This window comes from Fistularia commersonii, chromosome 7 (assembly GCF_037954325.1).
Source record: "Fistularia commersonii isolate RoL2024-O1a breed Wild chromosome 7, RoL_Fcom_v1.0, whole genome shotgun sequence".
Taxonomy (NCBI): domain Eukaryota; kingdom Metazoa; phylum Chordata; class Actinopteri; order Syngnathiformes; family Fistulariidae; genus Fistularia; species Fistularia commersonii.
Window position 1 is genome coordinate 9,638,398 of NC_141290.1, and position 26,603 is coordinate 9,665,000.

A 26,603-nucleotide genomic window follows, 5' to 3' on the forward strand; every position below is an offset into this window, starting at 1 on the left:
GCAGGTGGAGGTGGGTGGAAGCTGTTGTGGGGCAGAACCAGGGCTGACGGAGGATTTAAAGAAAAAAATAAAAGGAGGGCGGACCGGGCAGGCGGAGGTGGAGGCGGAGGCGGCGGCGGCGGCGGCGAGGCTCAGAGATAAGGCGGCTTTACACGACTTAAGAAAATCGTGGACAAAGTCGTCTCTGAACATGGAAGATCTGGACAGGTAGATGGGACGGGGGGGCGAAGGTGTGTGTGTGTTTGTGTGTGTGTGTGTTTATTTGTGTGTGTGTAGGGGGGGCAAGGCCTGAAACACACCTTCCATTGTGGAGAGCGACACCTAAAATGTCAAACACTCACACACAAACACACAGAGCTGAAACACGATGAGGAGAGGGGCAAGGCAGTGCAGATTGTGTGTGTGTTTGTGTGTGTGTGTGTGTGTGTGTGTGTGTGTTTGTGTGTGTGTGTGTGTGTGTGTAGGGGGGGATTTACTGTATCACTAGTACATGATAACAGCTGTATCAGTTGGTCTCAGCTCAGAAAGGGGATGAATTCCGACAGCTGGTGTGTGTGTGTGTGTGTGTGTGTGTTTGTGTGTGTGTGTGTGTGTGTGTGTCAGGAGTGGGTGTGGAGCCCGGACCAAGGGCACAGGGAACGCCGTGGCTGCACATTACCCACTATAAAACAAAGGGGAAAAAAAAAACTAATAAATACATTTAAATTAAAAAAAAAGAAATCTGAGATTTGTTTAGTGTCAATGTTTAAACCAAAGGAGAGAAAATGTAAAGATTTAATTTTACCACCACACACCCCAGCACACACACACACATGCTTTGTTTACAGCATGAAGCAGAGATACAACCCTATGTCACCTGTGAAATCATTTATCCCGAGTTTTATTTATTATTAAAGTCTTGATATGAAACAACAACAACACCCCCCACAACACACACACACACACACACACACACACACACACACACACACACACGCACCCCCCTTTCCCCTTTAGACTTTATACAAGAATGAGAGTGATGCAACCTGGCTCTGCGGTTGTAAACAGTGTTTTAAAATGAAAACAGACCGAGCAAAAACAAACAGACGGTGTGTGTATATGTGTGTATATGTATACGTGTGTGTGTAAGTGTGTGTGTGTGTGTAAGTGTGTGTGTGGCGGGGGGGGGTGTAGAAAAAGTGCACCGAACTACTCAGCAACAGCCACTCAGGTCGTGACGTGTTCACGGCGCTTCCTGCAGCGCTTTAACCCGGGTCCTAGAGACAGTATTTTGAGCTTTCTATTCGCTACTTGGCGCTGTTGCTATGGGGCTGCGCACGTCGGGGCGTGCACGGCGGCAGGGGGTGGATGGAGGAAGAGGAGGAGGATGATGATGAAGGAGGAGGAGGAGGAGGAGGAGGAGGTGGAGGAGAAGAGACATAACTTTGTTGCGGTCGCTTTGTTTGCTACCCCGCCGCGTTGTTACGTCACCGGGAAACCGTGCGACCTCGATGACCCCCCCACACCCTCCTTTTTTTTTCCTTTTTATTATATATTCATTTTATTTCTAAAACATCCTATACTTGAATTATTTATTCGTTTTTTTGGATCGCACCACTCCACTAAAATTACTTTTTGGGTCGTTCCGTGAACGCATCACTGTTATCCCGTAGCAATTATGACGATGATTGTAATAACACGACGGGTCATTTCTTTTTATGTGGATGAAATTAAAGCGGAATTTATGATGGATTTATGAGAATATTATTATTTATGCTGGGCTGCTGTTGCCATGGTTACAGCGTATTGTCATTGGCGAAACGCTCGGACGCCCGTTTCGGACACCTTGGGAAAAAAAAAGACAACCGAAAGAGAAATCGAACAAATTAAAAATAAATTAATAAACGCATTCGTTTTTCCACGGCGGCAAACTTTTTATAATAAAATGACAGCGTTCGTAAGGGGTGCGTTCGGTTCGGCACCGACCGACCGGGACGTCGCGGTGACAAAAACAAACACACCCCGCAGGACGAGGCTCGCGCGGTGGCGCGTTCTCTCGTCTCGCGGAGCCGCGACAGCGCGCGCGGTATATGAAAGCACCGGCCGCGCACGTGTCCTTTGAAAAAAATAATAAAAATTATAAAAAATAAAAAAAAAATCCCGCCTGAAACGATCGCCTGTCAATGAAATTATCGAGATGTTTTTCTTTTCTTTTAAATGAAAAATATATATTTTTATCATTATCATTATTATTATTTTTCCTCCGCGGTCAAAGGGGGGCGTCAGCGTCACTCAGACAAATAAAGACATAAATAAACTTCTGACATCTCTATTAAAATACGAACTCAAAACAGAAAGCGATTAAAAAAAAAAAACACATCCGAAGCTAATCGATTCCAGTATACGGGTGGATTTAAACCCGCACGAATAAAAATAAGATAAAAAATCTTTGTGTTTTGGAAACGAAACTATTCTTCGACATTGGTTATCCATGCGTGCATATATGTATATTTTTAGACCCCCCCCCTCCCCGTTAGAGCCAACGCTATTTAATAAAACATGTTCTGATTCTGCTGGTGTTATCCCCAGCTAGAAATTGGTTGCCAAGCATTGCATCATTCCTTTCATGTGACTCCCATACGCCCCAAATTCGTCCTGGCCGTCTTATGACTGCATCACAACTGCGGCTCGTACAAACTATACAGACGGCGGGGAGAGGAAGACAAACAGCCAAAGCCCGCCTCTTTTGTCTAATCCGGCCATCTTATTGGATGTCGCCAAGGAAAAGATCTTAACTTGCGTCTCCCGACTGGCCACTCAGCGTGCTCCTCTCCCCCGTCCGCTCGCGAGCGCATAGTTCGGTTGGCCGCTCGCACCTTTATAAGCACCGCCGGGAGTTTCCGTGAAATCACATTCAGCCGTCAAGACTGAACAATGGTTAACATGAGCTGTCACCAATTTTTACTAAACTATCTACATTCGAACTCACGACAGTCGAGAAGGCGAGCGAATAAAAGAAAAAGGGTAAGTGGGGAGTCTTGTCATACGCGTTAGATTCAAGTCGACTTCTTTATTTCTTCATTTTTCGGTGTTTTCCTCGGCTCTCCGCGGAAGCCCACGTAACGGTTAGTGGAGTCTCGCGAAGTTAACGTGGCGCCTATTTTGGGTCGCTAAAACTTCATTTCCCCAAAGTAGCGCCTGTTAGCAGAAAGTGTGACCGTTGGGCAAAGTTTTGACGTTTTCGGCGCGTCGCCTGCCAAGTTGTTGACTGACAGCTCAGCTCAGAAGTCCCCCTCCAACCCCCACCCCTATCTCTCCGACGGCGACGAACCTCAAGCGGGTATTTATGTTAATTTCCGCCGCCGCTGTGGCGGTTCCGCCGCCAGGAGTTAGCCTGCCCCCGAACCTTTGCGGCCACCCGCTCCCGGCATGTCGCTGTTGTGGTTGTTTTCCTCCTAAACAGTCTTCGCGCTGAAGATTCACGACGCTACATTCTGTTAAATCCCACTTAGTTCAAATTAAAATCTTAAAACTGAGACTATCCACCCCCCTTCTTTTCTCCACTTCCTTTTGTTGCGCCCATTCCTCCGGCTGGACTTGCCTTTCCATGACGTAATTGTCTTGGCTTACACTGGACATGTACACTCCTCTCCCCCCCTGAAAAATAAATAACCAAAGTTCTACGATAAAGGTTTCCGGAGTGCTTGAATGTCACGCTGAACGAGTTGAGTAGGGTTGTTTTGTTGTCATACCTTAGTCATAAGCGACTCTGTCTGGCGACATCAGTGACTTTTTATATTATTTTGTATAAAAAAGGGGGGGCGTGGGTGCGTTCAAGAGCCTTGTAAGAAAGACGGAAAGTCGAATGCCGTGTTGTCCAGGCTGCAGATTTGCCTGTCACACCTGGACTTCAGCATCTGGATGGACTTCCGCGCTTGTTTTGTCGACGCCGACCCGCCGTGACCCCCCTTCGACGGTAGGGGGCGCCGGAGAGGCCGCTTCGGTCTTTGTTTACTCGGATAAAGGGAGGAAAAAGCTCGGTTTGCTCGCCGGTTGGGATTTTAACCGGGAACCGACGGTGCCCATGTCTCTACTCGTGTATCAAAGAGTGCTTGCTTGCCAATCCTGTTTCTGACGTGTTCATCTGAAATGCCCTTTGTCTCCAGAGCAAACACACACACACACACACACACGTTCATCCAGACATGTCAGCCATCGGAGAGGAGCTCTCTCTCCCCATGAAACTAACCACACACACACTTCTCTTTCAGATTTGTCGGGACAAGATATCCACCACGAATTTGCAGACTTGATTAACAGTGACTTTCTTAAGGTACTTGTTTTTTTTTCTCCCTCTCTCTCTGACCACTTTTTAAAAATCACACCTTTGGATTTATGTGTCTATCACCCACGGCACGGTTGCTTCGGTGACGCGGGTGATAACGTGCCGCACTTTGGCTCGCTGTCATCGGTCACGCCGCCACTCGCCCACAGATAAACGCCTCGGTTTGCATCATCCTCCCGTGCCGGCGCCCGCCACGTTTGAGATGTTTGGTTATTTAACCTGTCGCTCCTTGTGCCGGCGCCCGCGCCCCCTCAGGTCCAGTGTGAACCGTGTGGCCGAGTATCTGCATTGTGACTTGACTGGCGAGATGACTGCCGAGTGGCTACACCTGCCCCCGCCGTACCCCCCCGGCGTGGGGCCGCTGTGTGGTGCAGAGTTGGAGGCGTGGTATGAGGACCTGCAGGATATTCTGGGCTCCGACGCAGGAGGGGCGAAGCTGGCGCGTGCCCCCGCATGCACCGAGGTCAGCGGCGTCGAGGAATGTGCCGGCTGTCGCGCCCGTCGTCCACCTTGACACTGTCGTCTTGTGTTTGTAGAAGGAGCCGGAGTTTCTGGACGTTCTGGAGAGTTGCTCTCTGACGTGGCTGACGGACGGGAGCCAGACGTGGGGAGAGGGAGTCCAGCGGGCTACGGAGCAGATTCACGACACCCAGCCTCTGCATCACACCTCGTCCTCGTCCTCCTCTTCCTCCTCCTGCATGAGTCCGGCGGTGGCGGAGGAGCGGCGGGCCGAGGCCGAGAGCGGGAGAGGCGGGGACGGCTCCACGGGAGGCGGCGGCGACCTGCTGCCTCCGGAGTTCTTCGAGTTGCTGAGCGAGGGAGGAGTGGGAGCGGTGGATCCCAACAGCGGCTATTATTACCACCACCACCCAGCTAACAACATCCACCCGGCGTCCCCCTCTGCCAGCGAGGAGGAGCTGCCCTGCGTCCCAGATTCGCCATCCTGCTCCTCCTCGGCCTCCCAGTCGCCTTCGCAAAATTCCTCTCCATCCTCGCCCGTCTCCTCCCCGTCCAGCTACCCGTCCTCCCGCCTGGGGAAACGCAAGAGGAGTACCGGCGAGCGGGCCGGCGGTGCCTTGTCCTCTTATGCCTCCGCCGCGCAGCGCACATCTTCCTCGTATCTGTCCGCCAAGAAGAGCCGCAAAGAACGGGAGCAGGAGAACGAGAGGAAGGTCCAGGAGCTGACGGAGCAGAACGAGCGTCTGAAAGCAGAGATCGAGAGGCTGGGAGAGGAGGTGCAGAGGACCCGGCGAGCCCTGATAGAGAGACTTGTCAATACCAGGAAATGAGGGGTGGGGGAAAAGGAGGGAAGAAGGAAAGGAAAGACAGAGCCTACAGAATTGGAGTAATGCAGTGGTGAGGGGGAGAAAAGGTGTAAGGTGATGGTGATGAAATGCCTCTTAGACTGGGGAAGTGTGGAAACCAAAGATAATCGTCTTCACGGGAAATACAGAGAGCTTCAAAACGGTCAGAAGGAGGGAAGTGATGAAAGTCAAAACAAGGAACGGCACGGAGGGAAGGGCTGCAACGGCACTGCGGCAAACAGAGACACAGCACGTAGAGAGGGGGGACGCCGAGCGCGTCCACCGGGGCTTCGTTCTCCTCGCAGAACCAAGTTCCACCAGACGGGATCTTTGGCGACGGTTTTGGGAGCGTTTGTTTTGCATGTAGGGCAGAAAAGGAACCTCAATCCACAGAGAGCGAACCCCTCCACAAACCCCCCACCCACCATTTCGCAATAAAACAAGTCTCCTATTTTTTATTTAAAAAAAAAAAAGGGCTGCGAATCTGGCTAAGCGGAGATTATTTGCCCCGATCGGAGGAGAGTTAAGGAGCTCAGGAAAAGTTCTGAATGTGCCCCCCCAATTGATGAGTGAGCGAATGAGGATTTTGTTGGGAGAGAATTGTACCCCTTTGTTGTTTTTTTGTTTTTTTTTTTTTATAAACCATGCCTTGTGTGTGCGCGCGCGCGCGCGTGTTTAGATACAGCAAGTAGAACCCGGCTATACTTTCTAAGCTGACCTTTTCTACGTACATAGGAACTGGTGGTAGAGTTACGATTCTTCTACCTTGACTTACTATTTTTATACCCCTCTGTACCATATATACATATAAATACAGTCGTACTGTAATGGCTTGTACTGTCACTTTTCTATGGCGTATTTTTTCATGGCGGTGTGTCGGCTCACTGTAGAGCCGGTATGCATGGCTTCTCTCATCGGCGACATCCAACCCTTGTACTTTTACCGCACTGTGTCCTTCGCTGTAACCCCACGTTTTCAATAAACGGAAAAATCATGTACTGTCGGTATGGAGTCTTACTGTTTCCCGCAGGGAGCACAGACGGCAGGAGGACGTTCAGCAGATCTTTATTTTATTTTTTTTTATTTCTTGTGGAGGGCGGGGGGCTCCGAAGGGTATTTGGAGCAAATGGCGATAAAAGCACAACCGGAGGGGGTAAAAAAATAAATCGCACCTTCCACCACTAATGTGCGCTGACTTTATCGCGGGCGGAGTATAAAAATCACTTTCTCCTGGTGAGGGGATTTGCAGAAATCCCCGTGTTGTGTAGCGCCGCTTTTCCGACTCCCTCTTTGTGTTTCCGTTTCCCCGCCGGCCCATCCAGCATTTCATTAGTCCTTGCCGCCGCCGGAAAAAAGAAAAACACGTTGTCTAAGATCCTGTCACGGATGCGCCTTCAGCTAAAGCCCCCCGTTCCCATTGGCGCGCGCCGTTTTCTCTGCCGCCAGCCGCCGTACCTCGAACCATCGGCGGTCAATCCCCCCGCAGATCGGACTCCGTCCTCACTTCTTGCCCTTCTGCGCCGCCGTCTCGGGGCTCTTCCCCTCGGCCAGAGCCAGCTGCTTTTTCAGGTCCAGTAGCGTCGCCACCTCGGCTGTGACCACGGCCTTCTCCGCCTTCTGGGCTTTGAGTGCTCGCACCTTGTCCCCCTGCGGGCAGAGACGACGGCACCGCGTTAAAATCGCACCTCGGATCCTCTGCCACTTAACAGTTAATCTGGATGTTAGCTTCAGCGTCAACATTTAATGTTCGGGCAAGTCAGACCTGAAAGATGTTGATTCTCCAAGTCGAGAAACGAACACCGAAAACCATTTCTCTAAGTGGATTTTAAAGACCTAGGTTTCCCGGCGGCGAGCTCACCTGCGCCGCCACAGCCTGCGCCAGCTGCTGGGCTCTCTCCGGGTCTGCTCCGTTCGCTGGTGCCGACGGAGCGCTAGCAGGGCCCGACGGAGCGCTAGCCGGGGCCTGAGACTGCAAGCAAACAGACACAGGTGTTTGATGGTTATGATGATGTACGTACATTTTTATATGACATTATAGATGGCCGGCGATCACAGGGGTCATAGATGGCGTGCTGCAACATCACTCCATCGAGAAGGTCAGAGCACGCAAGTGCGTGTGTGTGTTTGTTTTGAAGCCTTTGGCTTTCCCATGGCTGTAGCGACAAGCCTCACACACCTGCTGTCCGCCGCCGAAGCGCTTCTTCAAGGACTCGATCTGCTCGGCCTCCAGCTTCTGGAACAAGGGGCTGACCTGCGGCGGGTGGGGGGACACACGCATGAGAGGTTCATCTTCCTCCAAACTCGGGATTATTTCCAGGTGAGTTTGCGGTATCTGATCTCGGGAAACCCCTGGAGAAATCCCTTCATGTTCTGAAGACCCGGCCCTCTGACCGAGTGCGCGTGAGAAATCATTGCACTCACGTTGCCGATGCGGTGACCTGCAGCCAGCGTGCACACAAAGGCGCCGTCGCCCCTCAGCATGGCGGCCACGCAGGCTTCGGGGGCGTCGAGCTGGTCCCTGATGGTGCGGCTCACCGACGGCATGTAGGGCAGCAACATGGCCGACAGCAGGCACGCCATGTTGACGGACACGCCGGTGACGGTGCCGGCGCGCTTCCTGTCGGCGTTTTTTTTTTTAAAAACATTCAGACCCCTCGTCGGTTCATTCTGACGACGCGCTTCCTGACGAATACCCGCACCTGTCCGCGTCTCCACCCTTGATCTTCTTCCACGGCTCGTTGACTTGTATGTACTGGTTGCCGTGGCGAGAGATGTTCAGGACATGTCTGAGGGCGTCGCGGATCCTGCACAGCGGGAGGGAAAGGGGGGGGTTATCCTAAAGGGAGGAGGGGGGCTTTGTATTTGCCTTGAACGCGCAACAAGAGTCGCCGTGGAAAACAAGACTGGATTCAAATTCATGAAAGTTACGCCTGATGCCTCCACAGCCGGCGTTACATCATCACCCCCTCCCACCCTCGGCTTCAGACGGCATTTCAAAGGGTCTTACTTGACTTTGTCCATGAGCTGGATGTAGAGCCGTAGCTCCCAGGCCACGGCGGCCAGCAGCTTCTTGTCCTCCTGCTGGAGCTCCATCGGCGGGACGGCGCCGCCGAAGAACTTGGTGACGAACATGCCGGCCCTGGGGAGAGAGAGGGGGGGGGAGGGTCACGGTGTGTTTCTTGCATTTTGCCGCCGGACGTTTGTGCGGGTGTGAACCGGCGAACGGCGAGAAGGGGGACCTGCGGTTCCCACCCCCCGCTGCAAATCGGTGCAAGCACATCGGGGGGTGGGGTGGGGGTGGGCACACACACACGCCCGCGGTGGGAAAGTTGTCACGTCTGATGCAACAACGCGAAGCCGACCTACATTCTGCTTCACCCTCCTCCTGCCAAAACCCCTCCAACACAAACGTCCCACTTGAACCGGCCTGGAGGGTTCATGTTCTGGTAATTCTGGGTCGGTCGGGGGTGGTGGTGGTGGTGGTGGTGGTGGGGGGGCCTGCAACGCTTTGTCCGGGGCGGGAAATCGCGCAGACCTGGGGGGCAGGACGCCATCCGAGAGGTAATTTGGGAGCCAATTAGGCTGAGGGTACAAATGGAGGTGGTTTAGGAGAGGCAGAAATCTTTTGATGTGTGATTCAAACCGTCATCCTCTAACAATCATCTCGGGCGATGTAATTGAGGCTAAATTGCACCATCCCAACTCATGAGCCTCCTGCAACAGTCGCCGCCGGCGGACGCCAAATCCCGGATTCTGATTGGACAGGAGGCTTTGTCGACGTGAACCGACCTCCCCCCGCCCCCGCCAAAAAGTTTGCCGATGGAGGGCCGTTTCCGCAAAACGAGCGCTTCTCCGCACCTGTTGATGAAGTTGCCGAGGTTGTTGAGCAGCTCCGAGTTGTTTTTCAGCGCCATGTCGGCCCAGGAGAACGCCGAGTCCTGGCCCTCGGGCCGCACGTACAGCAGGTAGAAGCGCCACACGTCCGACGGGATGCCCGTGTCCTTCGCCATGTCGCCGAACACGCCCACGCCGCGGCTCTTGGAGAACTTGGTGTCCTCGTAGTTGAGGTACTCTGGGGAAGGGGAGGGGGGGGGGGGGTTAACGGCGAGGACGAACGAGTGAACCCCCTCCTCTTGCCGCTGCCGCGGGGTTCTCCTACCGGTGGCGACCAGGTGGTTGACCAGCGTGTAGTCGTCGCGGGCCCCCAGCAGGGAGCACGGGAACACCACGCTGTGGAACGGCACGTTGTCCTTGGCCATGAAATTGTAGAGCTCCACCTGGTGGAGGAAGATGGAGGGGAAGGGAAGAAGGGGGGGGGATGCCATGGCGGCGCCGGGATGACATCATATTAGATCATGGTGAGATCATCCAGTTCAAAGAGGACTTATCAGCTCTACCCAGCCCCCATCTGTGTGTGTGTGTGTGTGAGTGTGTGTGTGTGAGCGCTCACACACACACACACACACACACACACACACACACCTCAGAATCCCGGGGTCTCCGAAGCAGAGGGATGAGTCAGTGGGAATGAAAGAAAAGATGCTCCAGGAGCAAATGCTACCACTTTCTTTAATCTAGCGGAGGTTAATTTTTTTCTGTTTGCAACCAACCCCGGGAGTGAAATAAAGTCCACCCGTTGATGGGAAAAAGCGCATGTGTGTGTGTGTGTGTGTACGTGTCTGAACGGTGCAATATTCACTGCCCGCAGACCGTCCATCATGGTGTTGATGGCGAGGAAGAGGAGGAGACACAGTTTAAAAATCTCAGGGCGGGCAGGTGCCGGCGGTGTTGACCTGCGGCGGCGCTCGGCCCGCTCCACGCCGCTCAGGCGGCGCTGTGGCTGCTGCCACCTGGTGGCGGGCGCTGCAGACCTCCCTGTGGAAGGAGACCGAGGGCGAAGCACCGCTTGCTGCCCTCTCTTTGCCTCCATTCAAACAGAGGGACTACTTGTTAATGTGTGTGTGTGTGTGTGTTAGCGTCAGACAAGATCAAAGACTGTCTGGAAACACCCCTGAGATCAAAAATATTATTGAATATTATTAGGATGTAATAATAATATTCATTCTTTCTGTTGACCGTTAAATCTGCACTCAGGGAGGCTGGAGCCTATCCAGGCCGTCATTGGGCGATTCACTCATTCATACCTCATTTAATCATATACAGCCATACCAATCATACACACCCCACCATTCACCCTGTCATTGAAACAATATTTAATCATATATAACATTCACTCACTCAATCATCTCATTTAATCATATAAAACCATTCAATCGTCATATAGACATCCAACCATTCACTCATTCATTCGCACATCCCTTTGAGCCATCCGACCATTCATACATCATTTTATCACATCCAACCATTCACTTGCTCATTCACATGTCAGATAGAGACACGGAACCACCGTTCACCCTGTCATTCACACATCACGAAGACATCCAACCATTGATGCAGTCCTCCCCCGTCCCACAGACCGATGGACCTGCAGGGTCTCACCTGCCGTGGGTTCTTCCACCACCTCTCCCAGTCCTGGGTGTAGTTGGCGGTGATGGACAGGTACCCGATGGGGGCGTCGAACCAGACGTAGAACACCTGCAGGACCAGGAAGGAGGTTCCACATGGGGTGTCATGTGTGAAACCTCACAGTGAGTGTGTGTGTGTGTGTGCGTGTAGATGCGGACCTTCTCCTTGAAGTCAGGGTGTGGGACCGGCGTCCCCCACTGCAGGTCCCTGGTGATGCAGCGCGGCTTGAGGCCGTCACGCAGCCAGGAGCGGGTGATCTGCTTGGCGTTGACCGTCCAGTCGCCGGAGGAGGTCGACTGCTCCAGCCACTGCTCCAGCTGCCCCTCTAACTGGAGGTGGAGGGAAGAGGTTACTCAGATGTCTTCAGGTGGTATTTGAGGGCAGAGACCCTCCGGGGCGACGGAGGTACCTTTGGAAGGTTCAGGAAGAGGTGCTTGGAGGAGCGGATGACCGGGGTCTGCCGACACACTTTGCACTGGGGGTTCTGAAGGGGGCAGAGACGGGGGTTACGAAGGTGTGGTCCTCTCCGCCGTCTCCGGAAGACCCCTCCGGAAGACTCACCTTCAGCTCCACGGCGTTGATGAGCCGGCCGCACTTATCGCACTGGTCGCCGCGGGCCTCCGGGTAGCTGCAGTGGGGACACGTCCCCTCCACGAAGCGGTCGGCGAGGAAACGGCAGCAGGCTTCACAGCGCAGCTGCTCCACCGTGTCCTCCACCAGGAAGCCGTGCCGGTGGAGCCTCCAGAAGATGTCCTGGGCGATCCTGGGAGGACGGCGGCAGAAGGTTTGGGGTCACAACTCGTGGAGAAGAAGCCCGCTACATTGGAGGCAACGCGTGGCCTTGACCCTCCTGACGAGGGTCACGCAGCCAGTGATGATCTACAGAAGCCCCCACCCCACCTAGGAGCAAGCGCTTGTGAGGAAACACCTCACACGGATGCCAGCTTGATGCCTTCTGCCTCGAGCAAGAGATAGGACAGAGAGTTGGAGCAGGGGTTGTGAGGGTCAAGAGGGACAGATGATCTCCTATGAATAATAACAGTAGTGCTAACAGCTACATGCTAATAACGGAGATGATATAACAATAGCATTGATATCCATAAAGGAAATAACAATGGTGGACACCTGGCGAGATCTGAGGTTACCATCATGCACTGACGGATGGACACAAGTGCATTATGGGATGCTCCTCAAGAGCATAAGCCCATGGCAGCATTACAAGGGGCTAGGCTAATGCTAAGTGTGTTCTTGTCCCTGGTTCCCCTCCGCTCTGAGGGGAGGCCCTGACACTTAGCTCTTCACCCCGTCTGAATCAGAGGCAGCGGTTGCCTTAGTTACCCGGCCACCGGCTCACCAGGACTGATCCAAAATGGAGGGCGATGCGAGGCGTGCGTCGACGCAAGGTCGCGTGGCTGAAGGCTAGGAAATCGGCGGATAACTCCCTCCCGCACTCCGACTCACTCGGTCTGCTTCTCAGTAGTGGTCCTGCCAAAGAAGTCGAAGTCCACCTGGAACCAGCGGTAGATGTCGGCGTGGACGGCGTGGTACTTGTCGCAGATCTGCTGCGGGGTCAGGCCCTCCTCGCGGGCCTTGTTCTCCGTGGCCGTGCCGTACTCGTCCGTGCCGCAGATGTACAGCAGGTTCCAGCCTCGCAGACGGCCGTACCTGCAGGCCGCCGACAAGGGGGATGGCGTGATGACGGCGGCCCGGGAGGGGGGAGGAAGGGGGGGGGGGGTCGCGGCCTCACCTGGAGAAGACGTCGGCGCTGAGGACGCAGCCGATGATGTTGCCCAGGTGGGGGACGTTGTTGACATACGGTAGAGCGCTGGTGACCAGAACGTTCCTCACACCATCCTGGGGAAGACTTGGGTAAGGAGAGAGAGCGAGAGAGTCCACATGAGCAGGAGGCCTAGGGAGGTCCAGCCCCTGACGTGATGTTTTCCAGGTCCTTACATTGGATGCTGCCGAGCCTCAGTGGTGAAGCCCCGCCCCTTGGCGAGGCCCCGCCCCCAAGCAGCAGTTGCCGCCTCCATCTCCTCCTCCGAGACGGCACGTTCGCTGTCCTGGGCCTGAAGAAAGAGAACCCACATTAGGGGACAAATCATCAGAACAAGCTAACGGGGCTAGCTGAGCTCAAAAAACTAATACTTGGCATTAGGCTAGCCCCCCCCACCCCCGTTCCTTGAGTCAATTATTGTAGCCTTCGGCTATTAGCATGTAACTGTTAGCACTACTGCTATTAGCAGAAATTGGTTGATATGCCTGCGCCGCTTGAAGCTTGTATCACTCTTGCTTCCGATTGGCCGGTCTGCATCGGTCTGTCTCCTCGTGCCGCCTCCAGCCGCTCGCTAATGGAGATCTTCTCAAACAGTGAGGCTGTGCGAACACAGATCTGCGTGCTCGCCCATGAACGCTATCTCTGCTTTGAACCTGGCGGAGACTGAGGTTGTTTTTTTTTTTTTTTTTTTCTAATTCATGATCTTGCCGCATCTTTGTCTTTTTAAATGATGCAGGCGCTGAGGGTGGCGGTGCGAACGCCTGCTGATTGTACGCTACACACTTAACCGCCGTCATCTCCCATTCCCTTTGAAAGCGGCGCCGCCTTCCATCGGGGCGCATTGTGAAAGCGCTGCCGCGCCGAGGAAACAAAGCGGTAATAAGGGCAGTGTGTGCCGGCGCGCTTCCCCAGGTGCGGGCTAGCTAGTGCCGCTGCTTCGGTTTTGATCAAAAGGGGGTATCGGCGGTGTGGGGCGACCCTGCGGCGGTTCACCTCGGCCGGGTCTTTGGCGCTTTGTGGGCCATTGCTCTGCAGCAGCGCCTTCTGGACCGAGGAGGGGCAACTGAGTGCTTCGGCCACGCGGTCCAACCAGGCCTTCGCCGCCTGATGCTCACCTGGAATACAGAGATGACACCTGAGGAGCAGTTGCAGTTGGAAATGAAAGCGCGGCAAAGTGCAGAAACACGACCGACCCGCGGCAGGAAGGTCGTACCCACCCAAAGCTCCGGACGCCAGGGGGTGGAGCACGGCCCACAGGGCCACGTCGGCTGTTGACACGACTTCCTGAAACACATTAGCATCATGGTTAGCATTAGCTGCCGGAGGCATTAGCTGAGCACGATTTAGGTTCGCGGGTCGCCTGAAGTGTAGCTTTACCCCGGTCAGGTACGATCCCGACCCTCTGCTCAAGCTCTGGTCCAGGTAGCCCAGGAGCTCCCGGAGGGCCTCGGCCGATCCTTTGCCCCGCAGCAGGGCGGGCTGCAGTGCAAGAACAAAGAACGTGGGCCAATCAGAAGCCATGCTACCAACTTGTTAGCACTACAAGAACCTGAACACCATATAGTCTCCTCCCGCTTACCTGGAGCTCGGTGACCTCCCACTCGAGCCACTGGCGGCAGAGGTTGCCACACTCCTGCCCGGCTACTTCGAACAGGTACCTGAGAGATTCAGGGAACAGATGGGGAAGAAGTCAGTCACGCCTTCTGGCGGCGCTCGTGACGTGGAGGGAAAAAATGGTGGCTGTACCAACCGGCAGATAGCATTGGCGCTGAAGAGATGTGCTCCGTTTGGAAGGAGGAGAGCCGGCAGGGTGGGACGGCTGAGGAAGGGCACCGGAGTGTCTGAAGATAGCACGGGGTTGTTAATGTGGAATGACAAGTTATCGTGCCTTATCAAAAAACAACAATGAAACAGAAACAGAAACGGTTATTGGGAGAAACCAGCAGAACCGGCTCGATCGCCAACAGGTGGATACTTGTGCACTACTTGCCAATATGCCGACAGCTGGCGAGGAGCATAAAGGTGGCACACCTTCCTTGGTGCGAACGCTTACAGTTATAATAACAATCATAATAGTTTATCCTTTATTAATTCCTGTGGGGAAATTCAATCTCTGCAATGAACCCATCATGGATGATGGCAGTTCGGGGTTCAGTGTCTTCCTCAACAACACTTCAACACAGTAGGAGAAGCCGGGAATCGAACGAGGAATGTACGGTTCCAGAGACGATTGCTTTACCTCCTCAGTGCATCATGGTGACCTCACATCTTCTCCCAAAGCTCTCTTACTGGTCAAGTTCTCGGGGCTTGATCTACTGCAGGCATCCGCCATTGTTATTAATTTATGAATATTAAAAGTAATTATGCAGCAAGGCGGTGTGCGGACAAGAGAGTGAATGGTTGTATGTATATGATCTGTGAATAAGAGTCAGTGGTTGCATCTTTCTATGAGGGGAGAATGGTCTCTATTTGTGGCTCTGTGATTGACAGGCAACCGGTCCAGGGTTAACTGCCTCGGACAGCTGGCCTAGACTCAAGCCACCACCACCACTGCTGCTGCTGCTGCAACCCTGCCTGCAGGATAGGCAATATAGATAATGAATGAATGAATCTGAATTAAAGCCAATGGGAGATCAATTCTAACAACCCTAATTCTATGGTTTAATGCCTATTTTTAATTCTATTTCTTTTACACATTAATAGTGACAGAAGTATTTCACAGGTCTTTTATTTTTAAATAATTTTGTACGTTTGTTTTAATGATCATACACAAAATGGCGTCATCGGATACATATTGACATATATAGTTTATTATTTTCATTTTTTTTATTTAGGCTGGAGGACCAGGAGAGGGATTCTGGTAAGATGTCCCGGATGACGCACCCGATGAATCCCCCTTCCTCCACCACGACACAGTCGGCCGATAACGGATCGAATATCAATATCGATTTCGCAGTAACGAATTTTCAAATATATCATTTTACATCTATTTGTTTAAAGGTACTCGGCACTTCCGGTCATAGGCGCGCGCGTGGACCTTACCTTCCTGGCTGACATGCTGGACGTCACAGGGAACGCCGGTGACTCTTAGCGCTGTGAGCGCCTTCAGGCTCTGCGGGTCGCCTTCGCTCACGAAAAGCCTCATCTGGGCGTCGGCGGAGAGACAGACCAACGGCCGGCGGTGTGGCAACTCCCCCGGGTTCGGGACGCTCTCTGAGTGAGGTGGCTAACTTTCTCACCGGCGAGAGCGTCAGGAGCACACGCGCTGATGCAAGCGCCTGGCTCGCATACAAATGGCGGGGATTTGTAGTTCTTATGGCGAGCGCTCCGTCCTCCCAATGCATACGGTGCTTTGTTTTAGACTACATCTCCCAGCGGGCGTCGCTCGGTATTGGAACGACGTCAAGAGAGGCTATTGATTATGACATACGAGTAGCCCAAGCGGGCGGGGTGAGTGAAGTTTGAGGGAAGCTTAGCACCGCCCGGCTAGCCTCCTACTCCAGGTACATAAAATACACACCATGATTTTAACCAATCACAAAACACCAAACTCATGCAGAGCAAGCTATTTTTTTCTTTTTTTTATCAGCTTGAAGAACCAGGAGGTAGCATCGTCATCATCAGCTGGGCAACTTAGTGCTCGACGGCAAATCTGCAAAAAGTGCAGGTTCTACCCGAATTATGTGAAGTTTTTTTTTATTTTCTTCTTATTTTCCTTTTACGGGCAAAGCTCTGCAAATTCAAACGCACCTCCCGCCTTCTCCCGCGGTTAAAGGTGAGACATGTTTTTTTTTCCTGTTACGATGCTGACAGTTGTTTTTTGTTTTGTTTCTAATAGAAGAAATAGGAATATTTCATTGTGTTTTGGAGCAGCCGTAAAACTGCGTGATATATTCACTATGTCCTCTTACAGGTGTTTCAGAGCAGCACTTGGAGTTTGAATTTGTTTTCTACTTAAAATCAACTACAAGTTTATTGCTATTTTTAACCGTTTGAGTCTTTCTTGTGAGTTATTATCTCTATCTTGTGGTTCCTTTTGTTTTTATTTGCAATTTTCGCTATCTGGGTGGATTCAGAGGCCGACTTATTCAATCACGAAGCTTTAAAAGGCTGTAAATATTGCCATTGCAACAAATCAGATGTAAGCTTCATTTCCTCAAAATAACTTATTTTAGCCGCCATTTGACTCCGTGGTGTCAGTTTCTCTGTGGGGAAATTCAGCGAGAGCTTCTGCACACTTTGGGACGCGGAAACTTCAAACCATTTCCTGTCGAAGGGCCTCCTGGGTGGCATCTTCTCAAGTCTGCACAGCGACCATGATGAAACGACCACGTTGTCCGTCTTCGAAAAAAGATGGGTCCCGGCGCCGGGCCCAAGGGGAAATGCTCGCGTCGACGCGTTGCATTTTTGCTGTTTCATAATCTCTCCTAAGTCCACGCAAAGCAGGAAATTTCCTCCCCTTTTCTACCCGCCTGTGACGACATGGGGGGCTTGGAGAGATTATGCTGCAGTTGCAAGTCCGCTGATTAAAAGCGCCCCGGACCATGTGCAGTATTAGCAGGAGGGGCCGCTGTAATTGCTGGCATTCTCCACTCCAGTATCCAAGACAGATTTAAAAGACGGCGACGGGGTGTTGCTGGTCAGATTACTGGGATGATTGTGCAAGGCTCTCGGGTTTTATTTGTCTATCCTGATAAAAATCCCACGTCTGACACATGACCGCAACTCCGTCGGGTGTTGCGGTTTAGCCGAGTTCAAGTGACAAGACACCGCAGTGGGTGATGGTTTGATATCCACATCGAGCAAATCTAAGATAAATATTGATTCTAGTAGCAGGTGGATTCACAATGAACTCTATACATTTTTTTATTTGATTTAAAACATGCAACTAATCGCTTTTATGATCTTAAACGCTGCTGGGGGCAGCATTTATGTAGCACGCTACATAGAGATAGCATGCTAATGCAGCAGTTAGCCACACAGCCACCCTATGGATTCCCATAGGGTGACTTTTCTGTGTGGAGTCTCCATGTTCTCCCCGTGTCTGCGTGAAGTTCCTCAGGGTTCTCCAGGTTCCCCCCACAGTCCAAACACGTGCAGGAGATTCACTGGAGACACTACATTGTCCACATGTGTGAATGAGAGGCTGAATGATTGTACTGTGTGTCTATATTCGACACGTGAATGGGTTTATGTCTCTCTATGATGAACGAGAGGATGAATGGTTGTATGTCTCAGTAGACGTGTTAATGAAGGAATGATTGTATGCTTCTGTATGAATGAGAGGGTGAATAGTTGATTGTCTCCATATATAGTGAACCCTCTCTCTTGGCCAATGGCAGCAGGGGTTGCTTGCGACCCCCCAGCGTGACTGACTGCAATTTAATCGAAGGAGAGAATGAATTAATCCATAATCCCATCACCTTAGGTACTTTTTCTTCTGGCAGCACCTTCTGCTGCAAAAACATGCAAGGCTATATCGCTAATTTGAAGCACTGAGGTTGTGGTTAAAGCTAGCACACCTTTAGCGTGATTCTGTGCGGGTAAACAGGAAGGGGTTTTGTCTTCTCAGGTCTGTTACATGTCGATGTGAGGATTTTCAAAGTATGCGGTAGTACCTGAAAGCATCACCAGAAAGACTTTTGTGTGCAGCTAGCGCAAGTTAGCGCAAGAGTAGAAGTGCGGCAGCTAGAAGGTCACGGCCGCGGTCGGACGTTGCAGAGCTTAGCGCGTTGCCAATCAATGCCTGGCGAAACCCAACTGGCGATGTTATAAACAATCCATCTCCCGCTCGATACCCTCTGCTCAGCTTTAACCCCCGCCCAGTCCCGAATCCACGCCAGCGACCATGCCGAGGTTCGCTCCAAGGAGGAGAGGGTGGCCGATATGAAACCTGGGCTGTCGTTCGGGGGATCCTCCTCCCTGGGTTCGCCTGAGAAGGTCCCGCCGCTCCTCCCTACCCTCCCCGCCCCGCAGGCGGCGCGCTCTTTCCACAGCGACCAAACTGGGACTCCGGATCAGTGGCTTGACAATCCGTGACAGGCCAGCCTCGTCCCCATGGACGATCAATGGGCCCCGCCGCTACTCATTTTCGGCCTGGATGCACGCGGCGCTCCCACAGGCCCCCCCGGCGGCATCGAGGCGGCGAAGCGAAGGCTCGGGGTCGTTTCATCACGTCAGTTCCATCTTCAGTTTCAGCAGGTCCAAAGGACCTCACAGAAACACCTCTGTTGTTGCAGTTTGTATCAGAGACGGAGCGAGGGTTCAGCTTCTGCAGAAGCTCCATTGATATTATTTTTGCTTTTAAAGGCGTCAGGAGGCGGGGCTTAATGTCACCTGTCACTCAAAGGCGTTAAACCACTCAGCCTCACATTCACACCAATGGTCAGTTAAGATCACTGCAGGAGAACCTGGAGAGAACCCAGGCTGGAGAACCCACACAATGTGAATCCAGAAGAACACTGGATTAAAACCTGAAGCCTTCTTACAATTCATCAAGAGCTCTATGGATTTTGAACTTGAGGAAGACAGAAAATCCAGGCAAGAGAACTTGGTTAGGAGAGCATGGAGAACCTCCACTGAAAGAACCCGGTCGATTGACAGGATCTGTGTCCGGAGACGAGGTGCACAACTAGGGGAACGTTCCCATGGCAACAAGCGCAGTGATTGACAGCTGCTTCTCCACGTTAGCCTCGGGACGGTGGTCCAACGCGAGCAAAGCGTGACGGCTGGTTCCTCCAACCTGACGCTAATCACATCCTTTTCTCCTCCACATCGCTGGAGATCCGAGGCTCCACAGCGATGTCTGCTTCTGGGGACGCCGACATTTTCGGGTCACGGTCGGGGTCTGAAAGTTAAAACGAAGCGGAAGACGATGGGATTATTCAGTCATTCATCCATTCTAGGGACTCAAAAATAGACATCCAAGCATTCAGGCGCTCATTCACACATCTGGACAATGGAGGGTCTCCTTTTGGACTGCGGGAGGAACCTGGAGAACCCACGCAGACAGCGGGAGGACATGGCGACAACCATGGGAATGCAACCAGGGACCTTCCCCTCGTGAGGCAGAAGCGCTAACCTCTGTGCCGCCATGACGGGATTCATCTTTGAGACGATCACACCGTCTGCAAAGCTGATCTTCAGGTGACCGCCGTCTGTTCGTCCAATAGGCTTGGTGCCCGATTCGCGCCTTTCTACCCATTTCTGCGCCGTCCGTCATCAAACTTCCCAAAATCCGAATTATCCTTGAAGTCTGCGCCAGGATGCAGAGCTCCCGATCCTGTTGCACCTCGCGGGGTTTATCCTCGACCCCCCCGCCACCCCCAAACTATTTCCGAATGTTTCGATGGATGGTTGAAGCCCAGGGTTGCGTCAGCTGCAGCTCAGAGTGATGATGGCGTCACATGTTGTCATGTGCCGCGGCGCCGAGGCTGCGAGGGCAGATAGACCGATGGCAGTTGGTCAGGGAGGTTGTTGTCATGATGATAGTGTCAACCGCCGGCCAATGGCTGGTTGTCTGTCATCATCCGCGCTCTGATTGGCTCACCGGCAATTTACACAGCTAATCACTCGCACCCGCCGCTGGCGCGTGCGTGAGCACGACAGGGGGGGAGGGGATGACGGCGGCGGCGGTCTGATCATCAATAATGCATGGCTCTGGGAGGATGAAAGGCTGCCGTGGCTCCGGGCACCCGGAGACGCCACGGCGTCACGGCTGCGCCTGGAAGAACCCCCAAGTTAAATGTTTGAATTTGTTCATCTGTTCATTCATTCTTTTTTTTTTTTTTTTTTGGTGGCCGTCCGTTGTCCCTGTGCTCGTCTTCCCCCTCGCCGAGGTTCTCGCCTGGTTTCCATTCATTGGTCTTTGCCCATCCCCTTTTCAAAGGTGTCTGGAGACAGAAACATGCGCGCGGTTTCGCGACATGGCCTTCCGATGTATCGGCGTCATCCGAACAAGTGCCAAATGGCGAGATTATATAATCTCGGATTATAAAACGTGAATGCGTAGATTTATGCATTGTCTTGTAGCGCAGAGGCATCAGCTGACTGTGGATGTACATGTGGTTACACTCTGTGTGTGTGTGTGTGTACCACCGTGGGAGTACACTGATGCACTTTGAAGTCTCTCTTTGAAGGCTACGTCGCCATGTTTCTTTAAGCCGCGTTCTGTCATGTTCAAACATAAAGAATGAATATGCATACGAGGCGGCACAGGATTCTCCACCCGCTGCTCTGGTATGCTTCTCCCTCCACCCACAGTTTTAGGATCACCGACTGTAAGCGGCACCAGCTGAGCCCGTCGCCCACTCGCACAATGCCTTCATTCATTCATTAGCTATACCACTTAGCCTGCTCAGGGTTGCAAGGAGGCCGGAGCCTACCCAAGCTCTCATTGGTCGAGAGGCGGGGTTCAACCTGGATCGATCACGGGGCCACACATAGAGACGGACAACCATTCGCTCTTTTGCTCACTTGGCATTTAGAGGCATACAACAATTCACTCTGTCACTCTCCCAAGTGTTTCCTCTGTTGTAGCCTAAATGCTGCCCCCCCCCCCCGCTGTGATTTGGATCACCTTTGGCTCTGCCTTCCGGTGCACATCTCTTTGGAGCGCGCTCAGTGCCTTGTTACTGGCTAGCAAAGGTGCGACGGTAATACCTTCAAAACAAAAAGGGGAAGAAGTAGTTTGGGTGTTTTGCAGTGGCTCAGGTTTGGGGTTGAAGCCATACTGCACTAACTCTGGCTTCGAAATACTTCCTGGTACTGCAGTATGAGCAATAATAATGATAATTTATCTTTTATTAATTCCTCATGGGGAAATTTGTTCGCATCATGGATGAACCATGAGCAGTGGGCTGCCGTCCACCAGCACCAGGGGAGCAGTTAAGGTTTCAGTGTCTTGCTCAACACTGAGACAGGCTAGGGATGTTTGGCTCCAAAAACGATTGGTCTACCTCCTGCACCACGCCGCCCCCCTGCTGCATGGCGGGTGGCTACTTCACTCTACTAGGACGGGTGTTAGGGCAGGGAGCAGGAGGTAGTGGTGTCGTCTTACTTGGTCAGTCTACTTGTCCCTTGGGAACAGGTCCCCAAGGTACCCCTGCAAAGATGAGTATTTCACCCTTGACGTTTCAGATTAACCTCTGCAAGTATCACTGATTAAGTATCCTGCCGACGCAAACCGGCGCCCAACGTGTAAGCATTGGTGATGTCATGAGCTAGCGGCGTTACGTTTGGCCGGCTAGCCGTAGCTCCATCCAGCGCCAATCAACTGGACACGCACGCCGCCGTATCTTCATATCCATGGTTCCCTGCTTGTCGTCTTACAAGCTAAGGGGGAAGTTACAGTCAGCCGGGTCTCCGTCATGTGACTACAAATGTGTGTGTGTGTGAAATGTATGATGCATGAGTGATGCAAGAGGCAACGCCTCGCATCCATATTTTCTCCAGCTCCGCACCTCCCAATATTTTCTCTCGCATTCGTTTGTGTCGTAGCAGCCATGCTGTCGGCCCTTGGCGCCGTCTTGTTGCCCCCACCACCATCTGCCCCTCTCTGCATGTACTGGAACGTCATGCCGCCGCCTCCTGAACCGGCTCCTGGCACGCAAACAGCACCAAAACCTGGCCTCATTTTCTCCTACCGGTCTCCCCACCAACTCTTTGGGGTTTCAACTTGTGCTAAAATAATCCGGCGTTGTCGCCCCCCACAAGACTGAACACAATTGTGATCGAACTCGTCACCGTTCCCGTTGCTTCTTACAGCGGACGTCAGCCCCATGAACGAGACGGTGAATAGTTGTATTTTTTGACAAAAATGTTTTTTTTTTGCCTAAGACAACTCCTTATTCAACATATGACTCAGTTTTCTGAAAAACAACATTTTTGAAAAGATGACGATATAATGTGTGAATGAGGGGGTGAATGGTTATGACTCTACAGCAAGTCATTTTTTTGAATTTTTTTTTTTTTTTTTTTTTGCCTAAAACAACTTCTTATTCAACATATGGCTCAGTGTTATGTGTTTTCTGAAAAACTTGGAAAAAAAAATGACCTGGATGATATGATGAGTGAATGAGAGGGTGAATGGTTTTGCGTCTCCATATGTGGCCAGGTTGAACCCCCCTTTTGGGCCCCAGCCTACTTGCAACCTTTGGGTGCAGGATAAGCAGTATAGAAATGAATTAATGTATGAATTAGATAACATTTAAATGCTTCCTGGTGCAGTTGAGCTGCTGTTGGAGACCATAAATATCATTATCCTCCTTGGCTCCCCTGGGAAGGAGCAACAAATATGTCCTCCTGTGGCTCCTGTAGTAGCAAGGGGGGAAATGGGTTTGTCGGGCTATATTTCCATCGATCATCTGAGCCTCTTCAGTTCTGTGTGCGCGTCTCCCCGTTCGACCCACCTACACTTCTTGTCCATCACGCAAACCGCCCATTGTTGACTGTCAACCGCCGAACCTCGTAGACCTACGTGAAGTGAAAATACGGAGAGGAAATGACCCACACATCGACAGCTGCAGTTTGCAGCTGTGTCGTTTCTAAGTAGTTTCCTGCCCATCTGCGACATATTCGTATGCCTACAGTACCAAGAAGTGCAGGTGTGTTTTGTACCATGTTGAATTGGGTGGAGGACCAGGTAAGGTGAATTGTTTTAACCTTCTTGCAGGAGCAGAGTACCTCCTGGTCACACACATGCAAGTCTTTGCTGATGTTTAAGGAAGTCAGACGTGAAACGTAGAAAAACACCCTCTGTTTGGAGGAGTCTACCAGATGGTACAAGGTAGAGGATGGTAGTCTATCACAAGGCGGCCTAAGCTAGAAGGAGGTACAAGCTAGAAGGAGGTCTGTCGGAAAGAGGCATAAGCAAGAAGGTTGTTTACCAGAGCTAGAAGAGCTGAAGAGTTCCAAGGAGCTACAAGCCATAAGGCCGTCTACCAGAGAAGACACAAGAAGGTTGTGTATCAGGAGGTACACGCTAGAAGGTTTTCTACCACGAAGTCCAAGCCAGAAGGAGCTGCAAGCTGAAGGGTTGTTTGCCAGATGGTGGTACAAGGTAGAACATTGTTTATCAGACGAAAGTACAAGCTAGTAGGTCATCTACAAGAAGGAGGTCAAAGCCAGAGGGTTGTTTAGCAGAAGGAGTTACAAGCAGCATTGCAAGACAATTCAAGAAGTTGGTCTTTGAGTGAGGAAGCAGTTTGAGCTGTTGGTTCTTCAGATGCAGTGACACCAGAGAGGATCCTGCAATGAAGAAATAAACTGGTGTGTTGACCAATGCTGGGTTTCCATCTTAACCTTTTAAAGACTTAAGGCCAAAGATTTTGAAAAGATATGTGGAAAACTACAACTAGATTCTTTCTGCAACTTTTTTGCCACCATGCAATGTTTTCACCTTGTATTTGCAGAGCCTCTGCTATTTAGGCGCAATAATCAGAATCAGAAACTTGGGAGGCTAGAAGGGGTGGGATAGCAACCTAGAGCAGATGAACGTCTAAATATCTAAAATAAAAATTTGATAAAAATCAAGTTCATTAACTCTGACATCAACTTTTTTCTGGAAGCTCCACACTGATCGGGACGTCCTTCACTGTTCCTTTCATCCATACCGAAAAGAAATATTGCCGGCGAAAAGGTTTCCTTTTTCCGGTTTTGTCGGAACTCATCTATTGGTTGTCTGTTCAGGCTTCACGGCGTCGGAAGCTCTAAGATTAGGAAAAGACTGAGCTATGACTGCGCTAAAACTTGAGACTACCCGAGACCGGCGTGACTCCGCTAATACCGCCCTTCGGCTCTTACCATTTTCTAACATCCGTGGCTGGAGAATCGTACAGTGTTAGCATAGCTGTCTGGAAGCTAGTCGTATGGTTTTGGAGTAGAAGTAGCTTGATGAATCTTCTCCGCTCGACTCAGTGAAAGCCGAGCCGTATCGGCTGATTCCACAGAGCGGCCTCGGAATCTGGCGCGTGGTTCTCATATCCGGCCGCCTCGCCGGGTTCCTCTGCCGGGACGCCGGTTCCCGTGGGGGTTTAGCATAATACCCGTTGACCCGGGAGGTCACAGATCATTCCCGCGCTTTTAATAGTGGCGGGATTATCAATGTTCAAGGGCCGAGCGGCGGTTCGAGCAGAAGCGTCCTCCATTCCACTCTTCTTCTCCTGGTATTTCAATCTATTTTCTTTTCCTTCTTTAGGTTACTCCTCCTCTTCCTCCCCCTTTCTCTAGCAGTTTTAGCATCTCCAGTCTCAGGTGGAGAGGCCAAGGGAGGAGACTATTTTTGGGCTACCGCACTTCCATTTGCTCCCAGACCACATGAGTTATTCAGGAGAAGGAAAGGCAAATAGCTAAGTGTTGTACACCTCCGCTTCGTCTTCAAATGAAAAACCGATGGAAGGAGTCAGAGGAGGATGGAAACGTTTACGCTTTCTTTTTGTTTGTTTTGCTAATTCCCTGTGTCCGTCTTACCGACTTCTTTGGCAGCTCTCAAATCTCCGTATACCTGAAAGTAACGAATCAGGTCGGTCGACTGACCCGCAAACATTTCGTGCGGTTGTTTCAGAAGATGGCGCCGGCCCGGATCCAGTCCTGCCCGCTCTGTCGAAACCCGACGGGAGGTCCCGCGCCTCCCTGCGCTCCAAGCAAAGCCTGCTGAAAGAAGGCGTCGGGAAGCCATGCTGTCCGGTTCCTGGCGGCGCTCGGTGGGGCAACAGCAGCCCTCGGCGGCGGCGGTGACCAGCAGGGGGATGACGGTGTGCGGCGTACCGAGTGGCACGGTGGTCCTGGAAGCCCAGTATGACTACAACTACCGCGGCACAGACGGCCGGCAGGTCTGCATCAGAGAGGGGGAGCGCTTCGTTCTCCTGAAGAAGACCAACGCCGACTGGTGGCAGGTGGGGGTTCCTTCTGAGTCTCTGACAAGAGGCTTTCACTGAATCAGGGATGACGGGGAAGTATCTCTGGGGCTTCCAGGTGCGACGGATCGGCGCCGCCAGTAAAACCAAGCCGCTCTACGTACCCGCCACCTACGTGACGGAGGTGCCGGTGGCGCCGCTGCCCCAGCGCCTCGCCATGTCCGCCTCGCTCAACTCCAACGCCAGGATACTGCCGCGGGTGTCGCTCACTCCAAGCCCGACGGACCACACCTGCGAACAGCACCAAGGTGAAGACCCATGTGAGTAACATCTGCTCAAAAAGCAATATTTGGAGACTGAACCTCCTTCTCCTTGGACAGTGAATAGGCCCATCTACCGCTCCATGGAGAACCTCACCTCAGTCAGTGCCTTCCAGGGGATGGATGTCCGTTTTCCCACCGCGTCGCTCTCCGGATTCCCCTTCGCCCGCAACTCATCCTCCTCCAGTCACCTCCTGGTCCCGAGCGCTCCTCAAACGGAGACCTCCGGCCCCAGGGTGGTCCCCACCATCACCCGGAGCCAGAGCTCCAGCAACCTGCCCGAGAACCTGGCGGAGAACCCGTACGACGAGGTGGGCGGCGGCCTCGGCAGCCGTGTCAACCACAGGGTGCCGAAGAAATCCTGCAGCCAGTGGGACGTGGTGGGGTCGTCCGGCAGGAACAACCATCTGCAGGTGAGAGACTGGAGGCAGCAGAGAGGAAGATGTTCCTCTCAGGGAGTGAGGAGGCCGTCTGTGTCAGACGTTCTAGACTTAAAGT

General features: G+C 52.3%; 3 protein-coding genes across 8 annotated transcripts in view; 2 read left to right on the forward strand and 1 right to left on the reverse strand.

The window, feature by feature from the left end:
• The first annotated feature begins 2,851 nt into the window (after positions 1-2,851).
• ddit3 (DNA-damage-inducible transcript 3) lies at positions 2,852-6,624 on the forward strand. Its single transcript, XM_086149724.1, has 4 exons — positions 2,852-3,003; positions 4,251-4,312; positions 4,580-4,787; positions 4,861-6,624. Exons 3-4 carry the CDS (start codon positions 4,632-4,634, stop codon positions 5,611-5,613), a joined length of 909 nt encoding a protein of 302 aa, XP_086005850.1. The 5' UTR covers positions 2,852-3,003; positions 4,251-4,312; positions 4,580-4,631; the 3' UTR covers positions 5,614-6,624.
• Positions 6,625-6,677: 53 nt separating this feature from the next.
• Positions 6,678-16,212, reverse strand: mars1 (methionyl-tRNA synthetase 1). 2 transcript variants are annotated; one of them, XM_086149705.1, is made up of 22 exons: positions 15,974-16,212; positions 14,682-14,772; positions 14,511-14,589; positions 14,309-14,410; positions 14,149-14,215; positions 13,925-14,046; positions 13,108-13,223; positions 12,902-13,018; positions 12,616-12,819; positions 11,716-11,917; positions 11,564-11,638; positions 11,313-11,483; positions 11,128-11,223; positions 9,788-9,905; positions 9,487-9,700; positions 8,636-8,767; positions 8,328-8,432; positions 8,050-8,245; positions 7,805-7,879; positions 7,487-7,597; positions 7,084-7,275; positions 6,678-6,963 (listed from the first exon to the last, which is right to left on the reverse strand). In XM_086149705.1, the coding sequence occupies exons 1-21, from the start codon at positions 16,074-16,076 to the stop codon at positions 7,129-7,131; spliced, it is 2,643 nt and encodes an 880-aa protein (XP_086005831.1). In that variant the 5' UTR covers positions 16,077-16,212; the 3' UTR covers positions 6,678-6,963; positions 7,084-7,128. The 2 variants fall into 2 exon arrangements, with proteins under 2 accessions (XP_086005831.1, XP_086005830.1); XM_086149704.1 differs by having other exon boundaries at positions 6,678-7,275.
• Positions 16,213-16,499: 287 nt separating this feature from the next.
• Positions 16,500-26,603, forward strand: part of arhgap9 (Rho GTPase activating protein 9) — a 29,285-nt gene continuing 19,181 nt past the window's right edge. For 4 of the 5 annotated variants that reach the window (XM_086149699.1, XM_086149701.1, XM_086149702.1 and 1 more), the window contains exons 1-4: positions 16,500-16,706; positions 25,494-25,824; positions 25,904-26,093; positions 26,166-26,518. In XM_086149699.1, coding sequence (XP_086005825.1) covers positions 25,606-25,824; positions 25,904-26,093; positions 26,166-26,518 — 762 coding nt within the window. In that variant the 5' untranslated portion in view covers positions 16,500-16,706; positions 25,494-25,605. The remainder of the gene's footprint in view (positions 16,707-25,493; positions 25,825-25,903; positions 26,094-26,165; positions 26,519-26,603) is intronic. The other variant, XM_086149700.1, reaches the window with a different exon arrangement.